This window comes from Arachis hypogaea, chromosome 19 (assembly GCF_003086295.3).
Source record: "Arachis hypogaea cultivar Tifrunner chromosome 19, arahy.Tifrunner.gnm2.J5K5, whole genome shotgun sequence".
In the NCBI taxonomy this organism is placed as follows: Eukaryota; Viridiplantae; Streptophyta; class Magnoliopsida; order Fabales; family Fabaceae; genus Arachis; species Arachis hypogaea.
In genome coordinates, this window is record NC_092054.1 from 143,186,686 (window position 1) to 143,203,739 (window position 17,054).

The 17,054-nt window shown below is 33.0% G+C and overlaps 3 protein-coding genes across 3 annotated transcripts; 2 read left to right on the top strand and 1 right to left on the bottom strand.

The window, feature by feature from the left end:
- Nucleotides 1-254: 254 nt before the first annotated feature.
- LOC112778933 (uncharacterized) lies at nucleotides 255-836 on the top strand. Its single transcript, XM_025823197.1, has one exon. It carries the CDS (start codon nucleotides 255-257, stop codon nucleotides 834-836), a length of 582 nt encoding a protein of 193 aa, XP_025678982.1.
- Nucleotides 837-1,322: 486 nt separating this feature from the next.
- On the top strand, nucleotides 1,323-5,160 carry LOC112778934 (COBRA-like protein 4). The gene is made up of 4 exons (XM_072228572.1): nucleotides 1,323-1,454; nucleotides 3,511-3,727; nucleotides 4,651-4,798; nucleotides 4,875-5,160. Exons 1-4 carry the CDS (start codon nucleotides 1,323-1,325, stop codon nucleotides 5,158-5,160), a joined length of 783 nt encoding a protein of 260 aa, XP_072084673.1.
- Nucleotides 5,161-15,518: 10,358 nt separating this feature from the next.
- LOC112778935 (protein FAR1-RELATED SEQUENCE 5-like) lies at nucleotides 15,519-16,883 on the bottom strand. The gene has a single exon (XM_025823200.1). It carries the CDS (start codon nucleotides 16,881-16,883, stop codon nucleotides 15,519-15,521), a length of 1,365 nt encoding a protein of 454 aa, XP_025678985.1.
- Between the last annotated feature and the right edge of the window lie 171 nt (nucleotides 16,884-17,054).

Consider the following 17,054-nt stretch of genomic DNA (forward strand, 5'->3'; position numbering starts at 1 on the left):
TGCTCTGCCCTTGAACAAGGGCTGCGTGATTTGGAGCCCAAATTCAATGCTGTCCTACGGCCCATACTGTCTCATCTTTTGGAAAATGGGTAATGGATCTTTTTAAAAATATGAAGGTGGGCATAGGAACTGATTATGAACTGTGTAGCAGCAGAGTAGGTTTTTTGGCATGGGAGGTGTAGAAAGCAAGAAATCAAGCAGTGCATCAGAGGTCCAAACCTAGTCCTTTACTAGTAATTAACAACGCTAAACAAATGGAGACTGAATTTGCAGATGTCGCAGAAGAACCAGCTATAAGTTCTATTCATGACAGAAGGACAGTTAGAAGGGTTACCTGGAGACCGCCTCCGCCAGGATGGATCAAGTGCAATGTTGATGCAGCATTTCTCGAAGTATTCTTTGGAGGAGCAACAGCGGCAGTATTCAGAGACCATGCTGGAAACCTCCTCACAGCCTCAAACTCTAAAATTGCGGCTTCCTCGCCTTTAGCTGCGGAAGCATTAGCGGTTAGGAAAGCACTAATAATAGCTAAAAACTTTCAACTGAAAAGAATTATCTTTGAATCTGACAGTTTGATACTCATCCAAGCTCTAAAATCAAAAGCCTCAATTGCAAAAATTCAAGTTATTTTGGACGACATTTTGGAATTAGCGCGAAATATCTCAAATTGTGGGTTTACCTGGGTGCCTAGAGAAGGAAATGCCTTAGCACATGAAGTAGCCAAGCTTACAGCTGATGGTTCTCTTCGACAGAATTGGCCCAGGTGCAAGCCGCAAGTCATCATGAACATTTTGAAAGAAGAGCACTACATGTCACTGCAATTGACAAACAGATAATGAGCATGCAGATTTGTTTTGGACTGGCTGTGTATAAATTAAATCAGACAGGGAATTACTTTGCTTGCAGGTTGAAAGTTTGAAGGCATTTTGGATATGGATTTTGGTACCTTTATTGTCGGGAGAGGGTGGAATGCCATGTTTGTTGTTTCTCTTCTCTCCTTGGTAGATCTTGTGTAGTACTCTTTTTTTGTTGGATATCAGATTCGAGATTTTGCATTAATGGAATTGAGGAGCAGGGTAGGGTTTGTGTTCTGTTCTTTGTCACACGCCGGCTTAGCTTGGCTCGTGCCAGTCCGGAGGGTGAGAAAGCCTGATTTCTGCATCTCGGAGCACACGCTTCTGCTTAGGATCCATCCGCTCTAATTTTTGCAGAATCTGAGTATCGAGTGACCGGAAGGTGATTGGAGGTAGTAACCTGAGATCTGGTCTGGCGGGGGTGCATCATCAGCCTGTTGCAATGGAGGATCTCTACTCTTGGACAACATGCAGAGGTTGCGATTGATGATAATGATGCAGGAGATGTCGATGCGGCGGCCGAGGAATGTGCCAGGGAGGGTGGAAGCGGAAATCACAGACAAGGACGAAGCTGAAAGGGGAGAGCAGTCACGATCCACGGTTGGGCAAAGGTCTACCAGAAAAACCCGAAATTGAATAATTGACACAGAGAGGACGGCTCAAGGTAGGGGCGCTGACGGACTTATCCCTCGCAGTGGACTTGGCGGCAAGGGAGCAGCAAAGTCGAGTTCTTGAATGGTAATGCAGGATCTGCATGGCGGATCCATCTCCAGGATCTTCATAGAGTGGAGTCAATGGCGATATGCGGTAATGGAACATCCCAAAAGGAAATATTGGGAATTCGGGCTGGGGATTGCAATGACGAAGAATGAGTTCGGCTACAGATGCATGCATTAAGTCCTCGGCCTTTTGGTGGAACTTCCGGCGCCAGCGGCAACGTGCTAACAGAGTATCATCAAAGAAGAAGATAGGCTTAGGTTCCTTAGGGTGGGTCTCGAACTGGGTAGGGTTTTGGAGCGAATGTGAGTTTTGGTTGTTTTGCCGGGTTAGTTATCTGGTCCAAGGCTATGTCAAAAAAAAAAAATCATGCACAAAAATTTATTAGAAAAAAAAAGTAAGAGAAGATAATAGTATAAATGCATAATACCCTTCATTTCCCGGCTAATTTTTTTTGTAATAAATTGGAGGACAAGAGGAGTGTGTTATACATAATTATAGAGAGTTGGTGTATTTCTTATAAATATAGAGACAATTTTTTTTAAATTAGAAACTAATCAAACTACAAATTGAAATCTCAAATTTAGGTGGTGTTAAAAAACTAAAAGTCAGATTTTGGGTGAAAATACAAAACTAAAGGTCAGTTTTGGGTAAAATAACAAAAAAGTTTTAGAAAACCTAAATCGGAGAGTCCGATTTGCATGTTTAAAAAATTTTTCAGCATTAAAATACAAATCTGACCCTCAGATTTATAAATTTAAAAAATAAAAAATAAAAACTATAAATCTAACTCTCAGATTTATAATATTCATACAAAATAAAAATATACTAAGATTTCACATTATTAAAAAACACCACCATAAAATCCAATAACTAAGAGTTACACTAAAGTTTTTTTCATATAAAAAAAAATTAGCCAATAAATCTATCCAAAATTTTTTGAGTAAATAGTCAAAATCGTCCCAGAAAGATATCCCGATTTTTATTTTGGTTCTCGAAAGATAAAGTTAATCAAAATCGTCCCCGAAAGATACACGATTAGTCACGTTAGTCCTTTCGTCAGTTGGATGATGACATGTCACGTTAAGTGCCATGTGGCATATGATGACGTGGGGGCTAATGCCACGTGTCACAAGATGATTGGTTGACGTGTCAGCTCAGTGACACCTGGCATGCCACATGTCAGGTCAGTGACACGTGGCATACCACATAGCACTTGACATGTAAAATAGCTATTTATAATCAAAATAGTCCTTGAAAGTTCAGATGTAAGTTATTTTCATCCCTGAAATTTTAAAAATTAATCAAATTAGTCCTTATATAATTTTTTTATTTTTCTTGATAATATTAAATTTAAAATATTTTTTGATACTACTAATTTTAATAGAAATGTAATTGAAAATCAAAAAATTAGTAATTATATATTTTCTTCTTAAAATTTTTTTCAATAAAATTATTTCTCTCCTTTAATTCTTGTCAAAATCTCTCTTATTCTTTTCTATTCTAAAACTTTTTTCTTACATTATTATATTTTGCTGGAATATATATATATACACTCAAAATTGAAATGTATGTATTTATTAACCTAAACAAAGTTATATGCTCAAAATCAAAATTTATGTATGTTAATCTAAACAAAGTTAATAAAAATTTATACATCTTTTTTTTTCATTATGATATCACTTTCATTTAGGTTAACATACATAAATTTTGATTTTGAGCATATAACTTTGTTTAGGTTAATAAATACATACATTTCAATTATATAATATATATATGGCCATGGATTCCTTGCTCCCACATTTTTGTAGGAGTATCAATAACCTTCATAAAAATAATTACAAAATATACCCCTTTTTTTTTGAAAAATTTACTAATTAAATTTTGACCCCTCAAATTATTGGTTTTTAACTTTGTTCCCTTTCTCTTTCATTTTCAGATTCAAAGCCATTTAGAGAAGAGAGATCTACTAGGGTTTCTCTCTTTATCAATTTCTGCTAGGATTTTCAATCCTCCTCTCTCTCTTCCTCTTCGCCTACTCCAAATCTCAATATCTTCCTCTTCCCCTCGCTGCCGCAACCTGCGCCCGCCGCCGCGCAACATACCGCCGCCGCGCAACTTGCCCCTGCCGCGCAAGACGCCTCCGCCGCCGCCGCGCAAGACGAGAAACTAAGAGAGATTAGAGTTCTTGGAGAGCATCAACGAGACTGAATAAATCTCCTTCCGAAATAGAGTTCTGAGTTTTCTCCTGAGTTTTTTTCTGCCGTCGCATCTGACTTTCTTCTATTTTGTTCTGTTGTATTCTGTCAAATAACTTCCGAGTTTTCTTCTGTTTTCTTCAAACCGAACCCTTAGTTTTGGATGTGCTCTAATTTTGAACCATTGCATAACCCAGTTTCAGGAAAGATGAAAAGGTACAGAACTACAGATTTTAAAATCTCTCAATGTTGAACTCTTCTTTTCAACAGATCCTGCTGTAAGTTTCTTCCTCACTGTGGTTCACTTTTTGATTGGTTAGGACTTAATTAAATTGCATGAATCAATTTGATAGGATCACAGCTTTTCCCTTTGCTGTGTAAATAGATTGTGTTTGTTGTTTGTATATTGAATTAGTAGATTACGGCTAGAGTAGGAAGGGATTTGAGCTGATTTAACACGTCTAAGAATCTGAACAAGTCCTTATCTTCAAAATCTTCGTTGAAAATTGCTATGGGCTTGTTCTGTAATCTTTCTGTAAATCTCTATAGGAAAAAATAGAAAATGAGAGAAGATTCTAGTGATTTTGTTTGGACAAGCGCCGCAAGACTCAAGCCCTGAGTAAGTTCTCAAACTCTGTTTTTATTTTTAGTATTTTCTATTTTCAGAACTTTCAAGATGGAAAAAGAGAAAATATTGAAAACAATAAAATTCTGTTTTTTTGTTTCTTCCTCCGGTTTTCTTATTTTTCTTTGCAAAATTATGAAAACAAAAAGTACTGAAAATGAAAATACAAACCAAACGATTTTGTATTTTTTTTCACTTTCTATGAAAATTTACTTAAGCAAGAATTCTAATGTTTCATTTGTTGTCTCTTATGCAGTGACATGGAATGTTACCTGCACATACTCACAATTTCTAGCAAGAAAGAACCCTGCTTGTTGTGTATATTTGTCATCCTTCTACAATGAAACTATTACCCCTTGTCCCTCTTGTGCATGTGGCTGCCAGAACAAAAGGAATTGTGTCAAGTAAGTCACTATTGCAAAACAGTTTATGCCATTAACATATTATGTGATTATATAACGGTTGCTATGGTGCATGTAGGAGTGACTCTAAAATTCTGAGCATGGTTGGTGTTCACACTCCACAGAAAGACAATGAACCATTGATGCAGTGCACTCATCACATGTGTCCAATAAGGGTGCATTGGCATGTGAAGCAAAACTATAAGGACTATTGGCGAGTCAAGATTGCCATAACAAATTTCAATTACAGGATGAACTATTCCCTCTGGACTCTTGCAATTCAGCATCCAAATCTCAACAATGTCACACAAGTTTTTAGCTTTGATTACAAGCCTATACTTCCCTATGCTTCCATAAGTGAGTAGTCTCAGCTAATAAATTCTTTTTTTATTGTTTCACAATTTGATAATCTATATATGAATCACTAATATACTCATATATATCCTCATAATATGCTTTGACATTCATATTATTTTTATATAGCAGCACAAGTACTTCAAAATTACTGACATGCTCATATCTTGATACCATAGTACATAAATATTTTTTTATCTCTAAAGTTCCTTTGCAGTGAATATATGATATGTTCCAAGTTTTGTTATTCAAAAAATTTAAGATAAATTTGTCTGTGTCAATTATTTCTATTTTTTAGTAAATCTTTTTTTATGTAATTATAATCTTTTATTTTGTATACATTTGTACAGCCGTTTCCTAATCTTTTAAAATTATTCCTACAAAAAGAACATTTTAAAGGTTATTGTATTAGTGTATTGTATATATTATTTTTTTATCCAATATCACATCTTAATTGATAACTACTAAATTTGTGTTATTTGAAAAATGGACAACTGATTTTAATTGTTCAAATAACATTTCTAAGACTAATAATTTTGAGAATAGTTATTCACATGTGTTCTCATTTTTTGTATGTAGATGACACTGGCATGTTTTTTGGCATGAAGAGAGCCATCATCAATCATGGCTTTAAGTTTGAAGGAAACTTTCTATATATCTCATGGATCACCCATGTTGGCCATTGATGATTCAATTGAGATAAGAAAGGTGCTCAAATCATGGAAGAACATCTACCCTCAGACCCCCTCTGCCATTTTCATCATCTCTGCTCATTGGGACACTCGTGTTCCATCTGTCAACATTGTTGAGAGGAATGACACCATTCATGACTTTTATGGATTCCCTAAACCTCTCTACCAGGTTTCTTTCCTTTAGATTCATTCATTTCCTTCTTTGTCATCCTTCTTATGCAAAGTTTCATCACTTAAGAAAGACAACACTTTTGTATACATGTGTGGACTCAAAGGCATGGAAAAAGGAATTGATGACATCATGGTTTCACTTGCTGCCAGAGATGGTAACAAACATGAATCTATTTTATCACTTTAACTTGGATTTTATCAAGAGAAAAAACTTGATTGATCATGGTGTGTTCTTTGTGTTGTAGGCATTGATTGGACTGAATACAAGAGGCAATTGAAGAAGGCAGAGCAATGGAATGTGGAAGTCTACTAATTTATATGATCACTCTCTGTAGATATAAATCCATGTTAGTTTTTCTATGATCATCATGATTTTCTCCTCCTTCATGAAACCACTTCATCATTTTGAGGGTCATACAAATAATATAAATGAAGGCAACATTGTTTTATTTACAAGTTTCCTACCATATCTTTTGTGAGGATTTTTTTAATACCATATAGTTTCCTTAATGATTAAAATCATAGTTTCGACACAGTATAGTTATAAAGCAATAATTTGTGAATAGTAAGCTATTTTGTATCACTTTTGAGACATTTAAATTTAAATTGAAACTAAATTTGATTTCACAAACATTAGAAACATTCAGTAGTGTTGATGCTTGAAGGTGGTCAATATAAGGGTTAAATTGGCCATCAATAAATGAGTTTATGGTGGCTGAAGATCATGCCAAACCCCTTTAAGCTAGTCAAGCAAAGTTTCTTAATTGAATATCTTATTTTTGTTTAAATGAACTATGATTTAAATTGTTTCAATGGAACCAAATTTAGGTGCTTAACTGCTCACGGAAACTATATGCATATATAATCAATGAGGAAAATACTATTTCAGATAAAATTTTTAGTTATTAGCAGAGCTAATCTTAACAAATTATTTTGTTATTTGTAAATTATCAATCTATAATTAGGAGTTTTAATTTATCTTTTTATTAAATATCAAGAAAAAAATTATCTTTATAGTGATTTTTAATTCAAACAAGTACAAATATCAAATTTCTAATTGACTTGTATATAAGAAAAAATCTTTATTCAAATATCTGGGTTTAACATTGTCTTGTGATATGAATTAGCAATCTGGTATATCCAAGAAAAAATCTGGCCAACAGATTATTATTTTTACCAAAACAAACGAAGGAATCAAGATCTGGAATATCTATTGGAATCATAAAATCAACAAAGCATTTTGTTATTTGCTTGTTCTTAGTACTGTAATGATGCCTTGATCTCATTATCCAATTATCTTTATTTGATTATTGTCTTAGTGATAAGTTAGAATTTCTGATGAGAAACAAACAATTTGCAAACCCAGCAGCTTAGTCAGATCATGGATTCTCCTTCTCAAACTCACCACAATGTTGCAATGCGGGTCCTTCTCAAACATCCAAAGGTCGATTGTCATTTTGTTTGACAAAAAGTTATGGCGGGTGTGATGAAATTACTTTTAGTTCCTTCTTCTCGACAATTGACCGACATCCTTATCAAATCTTCCTCCACTCAATCGTTTCATGCTAATCTTTTCAAATTGAAAATTCTTAACCTATATCATCTTCAGCTTGTGGGGGCATATTAAATTGACTATCTTCATATATCCAAAAACAAACTCAAAAAACAATAAGCATTTCCTTCCTTTCTACTACTATTTTTCATCACATGTTTCTATTTTCATATATTATTCTAAAAATAGTGAGTCATCATAATTATGTTAGTCATTAGAAATCTCATAAATTTTAAAAGATTTAATGAGTAGTAGATTTTACATAAATTGTATATATATTGCACTCACCTTCTCTGTTTTTTAATAAGAAAATAGAAACATATTTTCTTCTCTGTATATATCATCGTTATTTACGGAAATAAAATATATAGGTTATGAATAATTTATATTAACCGATAAAATAAAGGAAATTAGTAATATAGAATTGTAATATATAGAAAGATAAATTAGTATAAAAACTAATGAAACATAGCTTAGTAATCTTTCAAAAAAAATACTAAAAATATCTAAAAAAATAATTTCTCATTCCCAAATGTCTTCATGCTCTGCTTCCACCTTGGTCCTATATTTCCAAGTATTTTCTTGTATTACGAGACACAAATTATTGTACTCCTCTAAAACCATATCCACGGCAAGTCTCATTCGTGTGGAGTCGTTAATCTGCTTAGAGCACCAACAATATAATTCTAATTAGAAGTGTGTTGAAAAAATTATGTTAAAAATACTTTGTTATAAATATGACCTGAATATTGAAGTCATCTTGTAAAGTACATTCTCTCATCCAACTGGTCATCCAAACTCCGCTATCATTCCTAAAATATAAAGCATTCCACAAATAGTTATTATATCCATAATAACTATAAACTATTGAACGAGTAATGATATTTAAAATAAAAAATTAAATGTTAGACTTACGATCTATTTTTTTGAGTGGGTAGGCCAAAAGGTGTGATAGGCCAAAAGGTGGAGCAATCTATAACTTTAGATTTATCATCATTAAAAATATGATCATCTAACATCGCTTCTAAATAAGTTGCCTGTACAAGAGTAACTTCATGACACAAAAAAAAAAGTGAATTGTAAATGAGTTAAATTGACTAAGAGTACTAGTTACAACAAATGGTTATTTAAATTGTTAAGTTGTTAAGTGATTATAAATCATTGAGTACTGATTTGGAACAAATAATTACCACTTTAATTGTGATCCTTTTGCGTTGATGTTTTCCGACACAAGGCAGTGATTCCAATATGATTAAGCGACGACTCGTAAAGTCAACAATAACCAAATACCAATGTAGTTCCTCACAGATAGGGATAAAGACCTACTTTAGACCTTAAACCATTATAAACACTAAAAAATATAATAGTGCATTAATGGAAAACAAATTGGTCACTCGTACCCTAATGACGTGGCTAATTTTCAGTGACATATATGCTCCAAGGAAATCAAAGATAACCTCTGCCGGTGTATATTTGTTGCTTAAAGCATATCGCTGCATACAAATAAATATAGTTAAATGAAAATATGTTTTCAATTTAACAACTATTTTTGAACTGTTTATTTAATTATACACTTTACTCGTGTGAGTACATAGCATGGTTTAGTCTAGAAAAAAGAACTTCTTTTAAATTAGTATATCTACTCAAACTATTAGACAAAAATATTAACTAATAATTTAGAAATATTATAGGGATAATTTTACTGCGAAATGTGTAGGCATGAACCAGCAAATTGGATCTTCATTCCTACGTTGAAATACACGTGTCATCATAAGTGCCACCAGGTTTATAACCTACAATATGTTAAAATTATATGTAAAACATGTTTATAGGTAAATAGAGGCTTAAAAATATAATTACAAGAAAAAGAATAATATGCATTTACTCGTGATTTGACACATCTCTCCGGCGCAAGACATCTAAATGTACTTCTATAACCTTTTTCATCTGAGATTACCAACTCTTCAGAACTGCCAAAGTCATAAGATGGTTAACTGAGAGAATCATAGAATTATGGAACCATCATATATTACACATAATCATAAAATACACGTACGGATCTAACGTATCCGAAAAAATATAGGCTGCAACAGCAGCTTGAGAATCGGTTAACATCATCGAAGGTGTAGGCTCAAATGCAACAAGTGTCCACCACTGTGGTTAAAAAAAACTAGTTTCAAGATTACACTAAAAAATAAAGAAATAAAAAAAATACGTAAAAGAAAGAAGAAACAAAGATAAAGTTACCTTTGGCAGTACAGTTCCTACTCTAGCATGTGGTTGTCCATTAGGTGGAGTTGTTGCTTCATGAGTAATATCCGAGTGGAATAACTTTTTGGGTTGAATTGGCATGATACTAGTAAGATCACTAGTTTTTGTACTTTCCGAAGATTGCACAACTACAGTAGGATCCAATATGGAACTACTATTTATAAAAGTTATCTGTTGTGCCATGATCACATCAATTTTTTGGTGTAGAACATGAATGAGCGACTCTAAGTTTTCTATCCTTTTTGTTATATCGTTAAACATACTCTTGACCTCCATATTTTTCATTGGAAAAATCTTTTACTACTCACTCAGATAGTATTTTGTCTTGTACGGTACCATATAACCCCTTAGGATGAATATATAGCAAATTCAGTGATAAAAGATAAGATAAGATAAAAATAATACAAATTTTAAAATATTTATTTCTATCTTTTTTTTTTAGAAAAAAAGTTATCTAATTAAAGTAAGAAGATAAGAAGTTAAGAATAATAAGATTATATAAAATAATCTAATTTTATCTTTTTTAAAAAGCTAATATTTAATGAGTAATCTCAAATTTATTATTATTTAAATACAAGATAAAGGGATAGTATCTTAAACGGTGGAAAGTTGTTAAATTTTGGATAAATTTTAATTTTTAATTTAAAGTTAAATGACTAATTATTGGTTATCATATTTAAATTATTAAAATAGAATTAGTTGTGTGAAACACAATCTTATTCTTATATATAAACACTCAAGCATAGAATACTATTAACTATCTCTACTAAAACTGAAATTACAATCTAGTAGAGCAATGGAAGAAAAAGTAGTAGACGATCACATTGGATCTTCTTCGATGGAAATTACGAAAAATTCTCCGTTGAAACAAATACTACATGCAATAGAGGTAATATATCAAACTCATGATAAATTACAATGTTATTTATGTATACCAATACTAAATTTCTTTTTTATAATGTAGTCTTTATCCAAGAGAGTTGATGAGATGGAGAAAGCAATGTGGATGGCGAAGAAGTCACTTGATAAATTAACCGCCCTTCAATGTAAAACTGATGAGAAGCATGAGAAATTCGACAATACGGATCTATATGAGATGAAGAATAAATCATGTGGTGATGTAACAAAGAAAAACTCTCGTCCGTTGCAAGTAAAGTCCGAACATTGTGTGTTCATGGATTTATCTGACGAGAATAAGGACAGTGAGATTTTGTACAATCTGCCACCATTGTTCTACAAAGAGACGCAAACATGCCTGGATGGAGAAGGAAAATCGAAGCCAAAGTCAAGGTTCGGTATACAAAGAGATAGCAAAACTAATAAAACTGTGCAAGAACTTCCGAGTACGTTTGTAAGGCAAAAGGACAAATTGGCAAGAGTCAATAATCCACCATCTATCCAAAACATGGCATTTGTACGACCAGCTAAAATGCCAAAAATTGAGCACAAAGGTCAACTATCAAACAAGATGGCAGAAACTCGAGTACGCAAAGGGCCTTTAATTTTCATCATAGACAAAGCACGGTTAACGACCTCTACGAAACAAAAAAAATGGCTTTCAAGAACACTTCTATCCCAAAGGTATTTGATTTAGTTAAAAATAATTTATACGCATAGTATTCAAATACGTATATTGTGGATAACCTTTACGTTTTGTGCAGAATCTTAATTGTTCATTCAAACCACCTCAAGATATGAGGTTGAGCGAGGATTTGGTCAATATGGCTATGTACATCTTTGCTGCTGAAAATGATATAGCGTGAGTATTTTTTTTATCTTTTATCTTTAATTTTAGTTCTCTCTGTGGCTAACATGTTGGCTTTGTGTTAGAGAAGATTTGGTTCATATTCACGATACAACTGCAACTAGAGAAGATATGTTCTGTCTCGTACCTGGAAAGCAAGTGTCTGAACTGGTAATAAAGCTGATGACATTGAAGATAACATCAAATATTAGCATGACCAAATTAAAAAATGTTTGGTCCCTTCCATCATCATTTGCGGTAAGTCAAAATCTTGATTTTCTCATTTTAACTAAGTAAAATAAATAATCGTTGTGCTCAAACATTCCTAGGATGACGTGTCGTTACATATGGAGGATCATGACCTACTGAAAAAATATGCACATTATATGCCACCAATCCGTGACCTTCAATTTGTAAGTTCTCATTAATTATTGGAATATTTTTATTATAATAAAAAGTACTCAAAATTTTACTTATACATATTACATCCTATTTGTTATACAGATATATGTCCCAATCAAGGAGAATGATCACTGGTATCTAATGGTAATGAGCATTCCTGACAAAATACTTTATCATTTAGACTCTCACTATAAGATTGAAGACGATGAACCACGCAAGCATCATATTAGAAATATAGTAAGTTCTCTTACTATAGAAATAAAGCTAATAATAACATTACTTCGAATAATAAAGCACACTATTCTTATTACAGGGAGTGGTTCTTTCTGAAATAATATTTTCTGAGAAGTATGCAGAATGTGGTATACAAGAAATAGTGAGTTTCGAGGGTTGGGAAGTCCGTAGTGCATTAGGTATTCCTAGGTGCATAAATAGGTAATTATTCAAATTGTTGGTTATTTAATTTAATATATATATATTTATTTATTGTGTTCGACTTCCTTATGTTGTATTGCATGATACGTTTTCACACAGTAATAATTCAGCTATATGGGTTATGCAATGAATGAATGTGCAACAGGAATTCACTCCTGTGATCCCTCCAAAGGTAATTTTTAACATAAACAGTTTCGCTCTTTAATTACACTAATACATGTGTTAACGTTTGGTAAAATAAATTACAGCTGCATGAGGAAAGGAGATTGGAATAAGATACGGGCAGATGTTAACGAGAGGTTTCAATTATGGTGACTTATGATACACCCATAACATCTTACTTAAATTGGGAAGAATTATTTATGTCTTCTTGTTAGACTTACTAAAATAGACGAATTTATTTATTAACTATTTTTTATTCCTATTGTTTTGTATCGCCTTTTTGTTATCCTACTAAGAACCTATAATTCTGAATAAAACTCAGAATCATCAGTGTTATTTACCTCATTTTTGTTCAATTTTTCTATGATGAGCTCTTCTTCATTAAAATAAAAAAATAAACTGTATAATATATATATTTCACAACTAAAACAATAGAAGTACTTGAATTATTGAGATTTAGATAATAATGATTCGTTCACTAATCATGCTCATTATTCAATTATATAGTTCTTATTTTCTGATGACCTAATTATAAAATTAAAGTAGTGTAAGAATTCTATTTAAAAAAATTATATAAAATCCTAATTGAAGTAGTCAAAATTTTTCCATAATTAACAAAAAGAAAGGAGAGCTTTTTCCCCCTTATTTTGCAAATTATATATAACAAACTAATAAAATCTTACACTTGAAAATTAAATTCTACAAATATTATATTATATTTACACCAAAATAAATGATTATGAAATAAAAAAAGTATTATATAATATAAAAATATTAATTAAAATATAAAAACATAACATCTATTATTAATTTCACTATATATATATTTGATTTATTCAAAATATAATTTAAATTTGACCCAAGTAAACGTATTGGATTAGATCCCAACAGTAAAACATTATAAAAATATAATTTCTTAAAATATAAAATTTATGCTTTTAATTATACTAATCTGTTCTAGTTTGTTAAATAATTTATTTAATTTATTCATACATCATTCTTAAATAATATTTTGTAAATATACATTTTTTATTTTATTTATCCATTTCATTAACTTAAATTATTTTTATATTCTATTGTCGTAAACTTATAATTTTATTTACTAAAAATCAAATAAATTGACCTAACTAAACTTCAAATTAAATTTTGAATAAAATTGAATATAATTTAAAAATTAAATCAAGCTAATCTATAAACCAAACCATAGACACCCCTGGTATATAAATTTAAATAGGTTGAGTGTTTGTGTTTTGATTTTTGATTCATGAGCAAACCAAGCTCAATATTCAACATTAATCATTTGAATTGTGATCCATAACAAGTTAACAACCCACATTATTATTTTTTTATTAGACACCTTAACTTGCAAGTACCATTTACTCTTGAGAATCAACCTAACCACAGCCCTACCACTATCAATAATAATAGAGTATTTGTTACAACTAATAAAAATAAAATTCCCAAGAAACAATCTAAACCAAATTCTATAATATGAATCAAACCTGTACCTCATAAAACAAAAAAAAATGATAAAATTAGTCCTTAATGCACTAGCATTGGTCTTAAAGGTTTGGCATGAATAACCAAATATAATTATAGAAGCATTTTCATGCTTTTTTCTGTTTCTTCTCCTGTGTAGCTTCTGGTGGGGGGAAGATGATGCGGAAAAACCATGCGGCACCAACATTGCCTGATTTTATAAACATTAAATATAACAAAAATAAATTAAAAAAAAAAAACACCAAACCCAAATAGAATAAAAATTAGAGAATACCAGAAACTTAAACCATTAACTATACCTTATTATAGCACTTCATTGCTATTGTACGAAGCATTCTCATCATATACCTATCAGCAATATAATATCATTAGTACTAGCTAATAAGCAGCAATTAAAACTTAGTCATGCTCATTGGTAAAGATACTTACCAATGAGTCATCTTCAATGTTCATGTGATCATCCGAGTCATTATCAAATGTGTCATTTCCACGGCTTTCTGACTGTGAGATGCCACGACGAACACGATAAGTTGTTCGATTGTGGCCCTCCATGCCACACTGTCCACATCGATGTTTTCTTTTATTGGACTGTGAAGCCCCCTTTTTGTCCTACATTTTCTTGGGTCCCTTGGCATGCTATGTCCGAGATCATTGGTTGTGAGTCCAGCTCCAGAAGCATCCACTTGCACACCATCTCTTACACTATCTGCATCATTGACCCCCCCCTTTTTTGTGCAACATCTTCCTCCTTAAATTGTTTCAACAAATTCATAGCCATTTCCCATGTAAAGATAAATCTCTCGTTATCTTGGCAAGCAAAGTTGGCTAGTTGTCTAAACCAATCCATCAAACAACCGTATTGACTTAGCATCAAAGAATCCCAATGAAGCCCGACCGCATTTTGCAAACCTACTTTGGCAGTCTTGGTCCACCGAGGCAAGACTAATGACCTTGGCAACTCCTCTATATCTTCATGCACCAAGACACAAACTATGTGTTCACAAGGTATGCCAAATGATTCCATTCTCATACATGAACAATTGAATTCCATCTCAATGTCACAACAGAATACACGCCACATCTCATTTGGCGTTCGGTCCAAACCGACAGAGTAAATCACATAAGAGCCAGTTTGCCCCATATTTATTACCTTCATTGATGCAGCCCGTACAAGGATTGGTTGGAACATATGAAATATTGATAGGGTGTAAACATTGGCAGCACTCCTCTCTAACTGTTGAAAACAGGTTTGCATACTGGGTCTCCCATTCACAGAGGTGAGGTCAGCCTGGACCTCTTTCCACCTTATATGGTTGACACAACGATTAAAGTGTTGAATGAACTCAACCAGATTGTACCTTGAGTTGGCATACTTTGCAATGATCAAGTTTAATCCCTCGCACCAAGAAGTAGTCCGAAAACCAGCAAAAAACTTTCCTCTTATATGTGCAGTTGCCCATGAATGTCTCTTTTTATATATATATCTAGGACCCAATTCTTGTTTTTGACACCAAATTCCTCAACTATTTCAAACCACTTTTGATGAAATACATCAATTTCATAGTCGCCTAGCATACACTTTTTAAACATGGAGGTAAACTGGGGCTTGCCAATGTTACTTGTTGCATTGCGAATCAGATGCCATGCACATAATCTATGATGTGCATTAGGAAACTCTTTTTCAATGGCGAACTTCATTGATAGATCACCATCCGTGATCACCGAAACAGGTGCTTTCCCATTCATTGCCACCTTCAGTTGTTGTAGCAACCACCTATATGTGTCTTTTTTCTCATCGCAAATTAAAGCAGCAGCAAAGATAATTGTTTGATTGTGATGATTGACACCAGAAAATACCACAAGTGGACACATATATTTATTCCTCTTATAGGTAGCATTAAAAGCCAGCACATCACCAAATAATGAGTAGTCTGCCCTACTGAGACCATTGCACCAGAATAAATTGTGCAAAGTACCATCGGCATCCATGTGATGATTAAAATAGAGAGAAGGATCATTTGTTGCTTGATCTTCTAGATACTTCAAAGCTGCATATGCATCACCGGATAATTGGCGCCTCTGCTTTGCTATTTTATTGTACATGTCCCTTTGCGTGAAAGAGAGATACTCGTAGCCACATGCCTGATTTGCTAATGCCCGATATATCTGCCAAACACTAATCCCACCCTTTTTCATGTTAACCATGTGGCCAATATCAGCCTCAGACATGAATCTATGCCCAGGAAGCAATCCAGTCAACCGAGGATCCAGAAGCGGATGATTGTGTTCATTAGAAAAATAAGAAATAAACCAACGACCACTAGGTGCATCTACACGAATCTCCATCATTGCACTGCAGCCACACCTTGTCTCGGGTGTAGGTTTTCTCTTAAGGTTTCCAATGCCGTAATTATTTTGTGGTCTAAATCCTTCACGATGACATACAAAATTCTTCAACTTAAGTGCGCCCACACGACTCTTCCTAGTCCTGTTCTTCCGAGCACTAAAGCCTCTTGTCCTCGCATATCTATTGTAGAACTCAAATGCAATGTCGACATCAGAAAAGTGAAAATGACATACATCTTCATCCCTGATGTTCCAAAATTCAATCATCCCAATGTCTTCAAGTGAGTCAATGTTATACCCTTCATCGAAGCCGTGATAATCGAACATTGGTTCCACATTTGTGTCGTCCTCATCCATATAATCCACGTCAACTTCCTCATATTTTTCTTCCTCCTGCTCATATTGATCATATGATGTATGCTCGCTATTAACCCCTTCATGAGAAAATTCTTGACCCATAACTTCCTAAACACCAATACAAAATTCACAATCTTTTAAAATTGAAATCAATCCAATAGTGTCAATCTTAGGAATCATGGAATTGGACACGAGTTTCATTTATTGTATTAAGAGGAAATGAAGAAGCGTGAATCCAAAATCTAATGGTGAAACTATAAGAGTAAAAACAGA

Coding starts and splice junctions, on each gene's coding strand:
- LOC112778933 (XM_025823197.1), top strand. CDS start 255: ATGGAGACTGAATTTGCAGATGTCGCAGAAGAACCAGCTATAAGTTCT.
- LOC112778934 (XM_072228572.1), top strand. CDS start 1,323: ATGCAGAGGTTGCGATTGATGATAATGATGCAGGAGATGTCGATGCGG. Junction 1,455..3,510: donor GAGAGCAGTCACGATCCACG/GTTGGGCAAAGG, acceptor TTTCATTTTCAG/ATTCAAAGCCATTTAGAGAA. Junction 4,799..4,874: donor AACAAAAGGAATTGTGTCAA/GTAAGTCACTAT, acceptor TGGTGCATGTAG/GAGTGACTCTAAAATTCTGA.
- LOC112778935 (XM_025823200.1), bottom strand. CDS start 16,883: ATGGGTCAAGAATTTTCTCATGAAGGGGTTAATAGCGAGCATACATCA.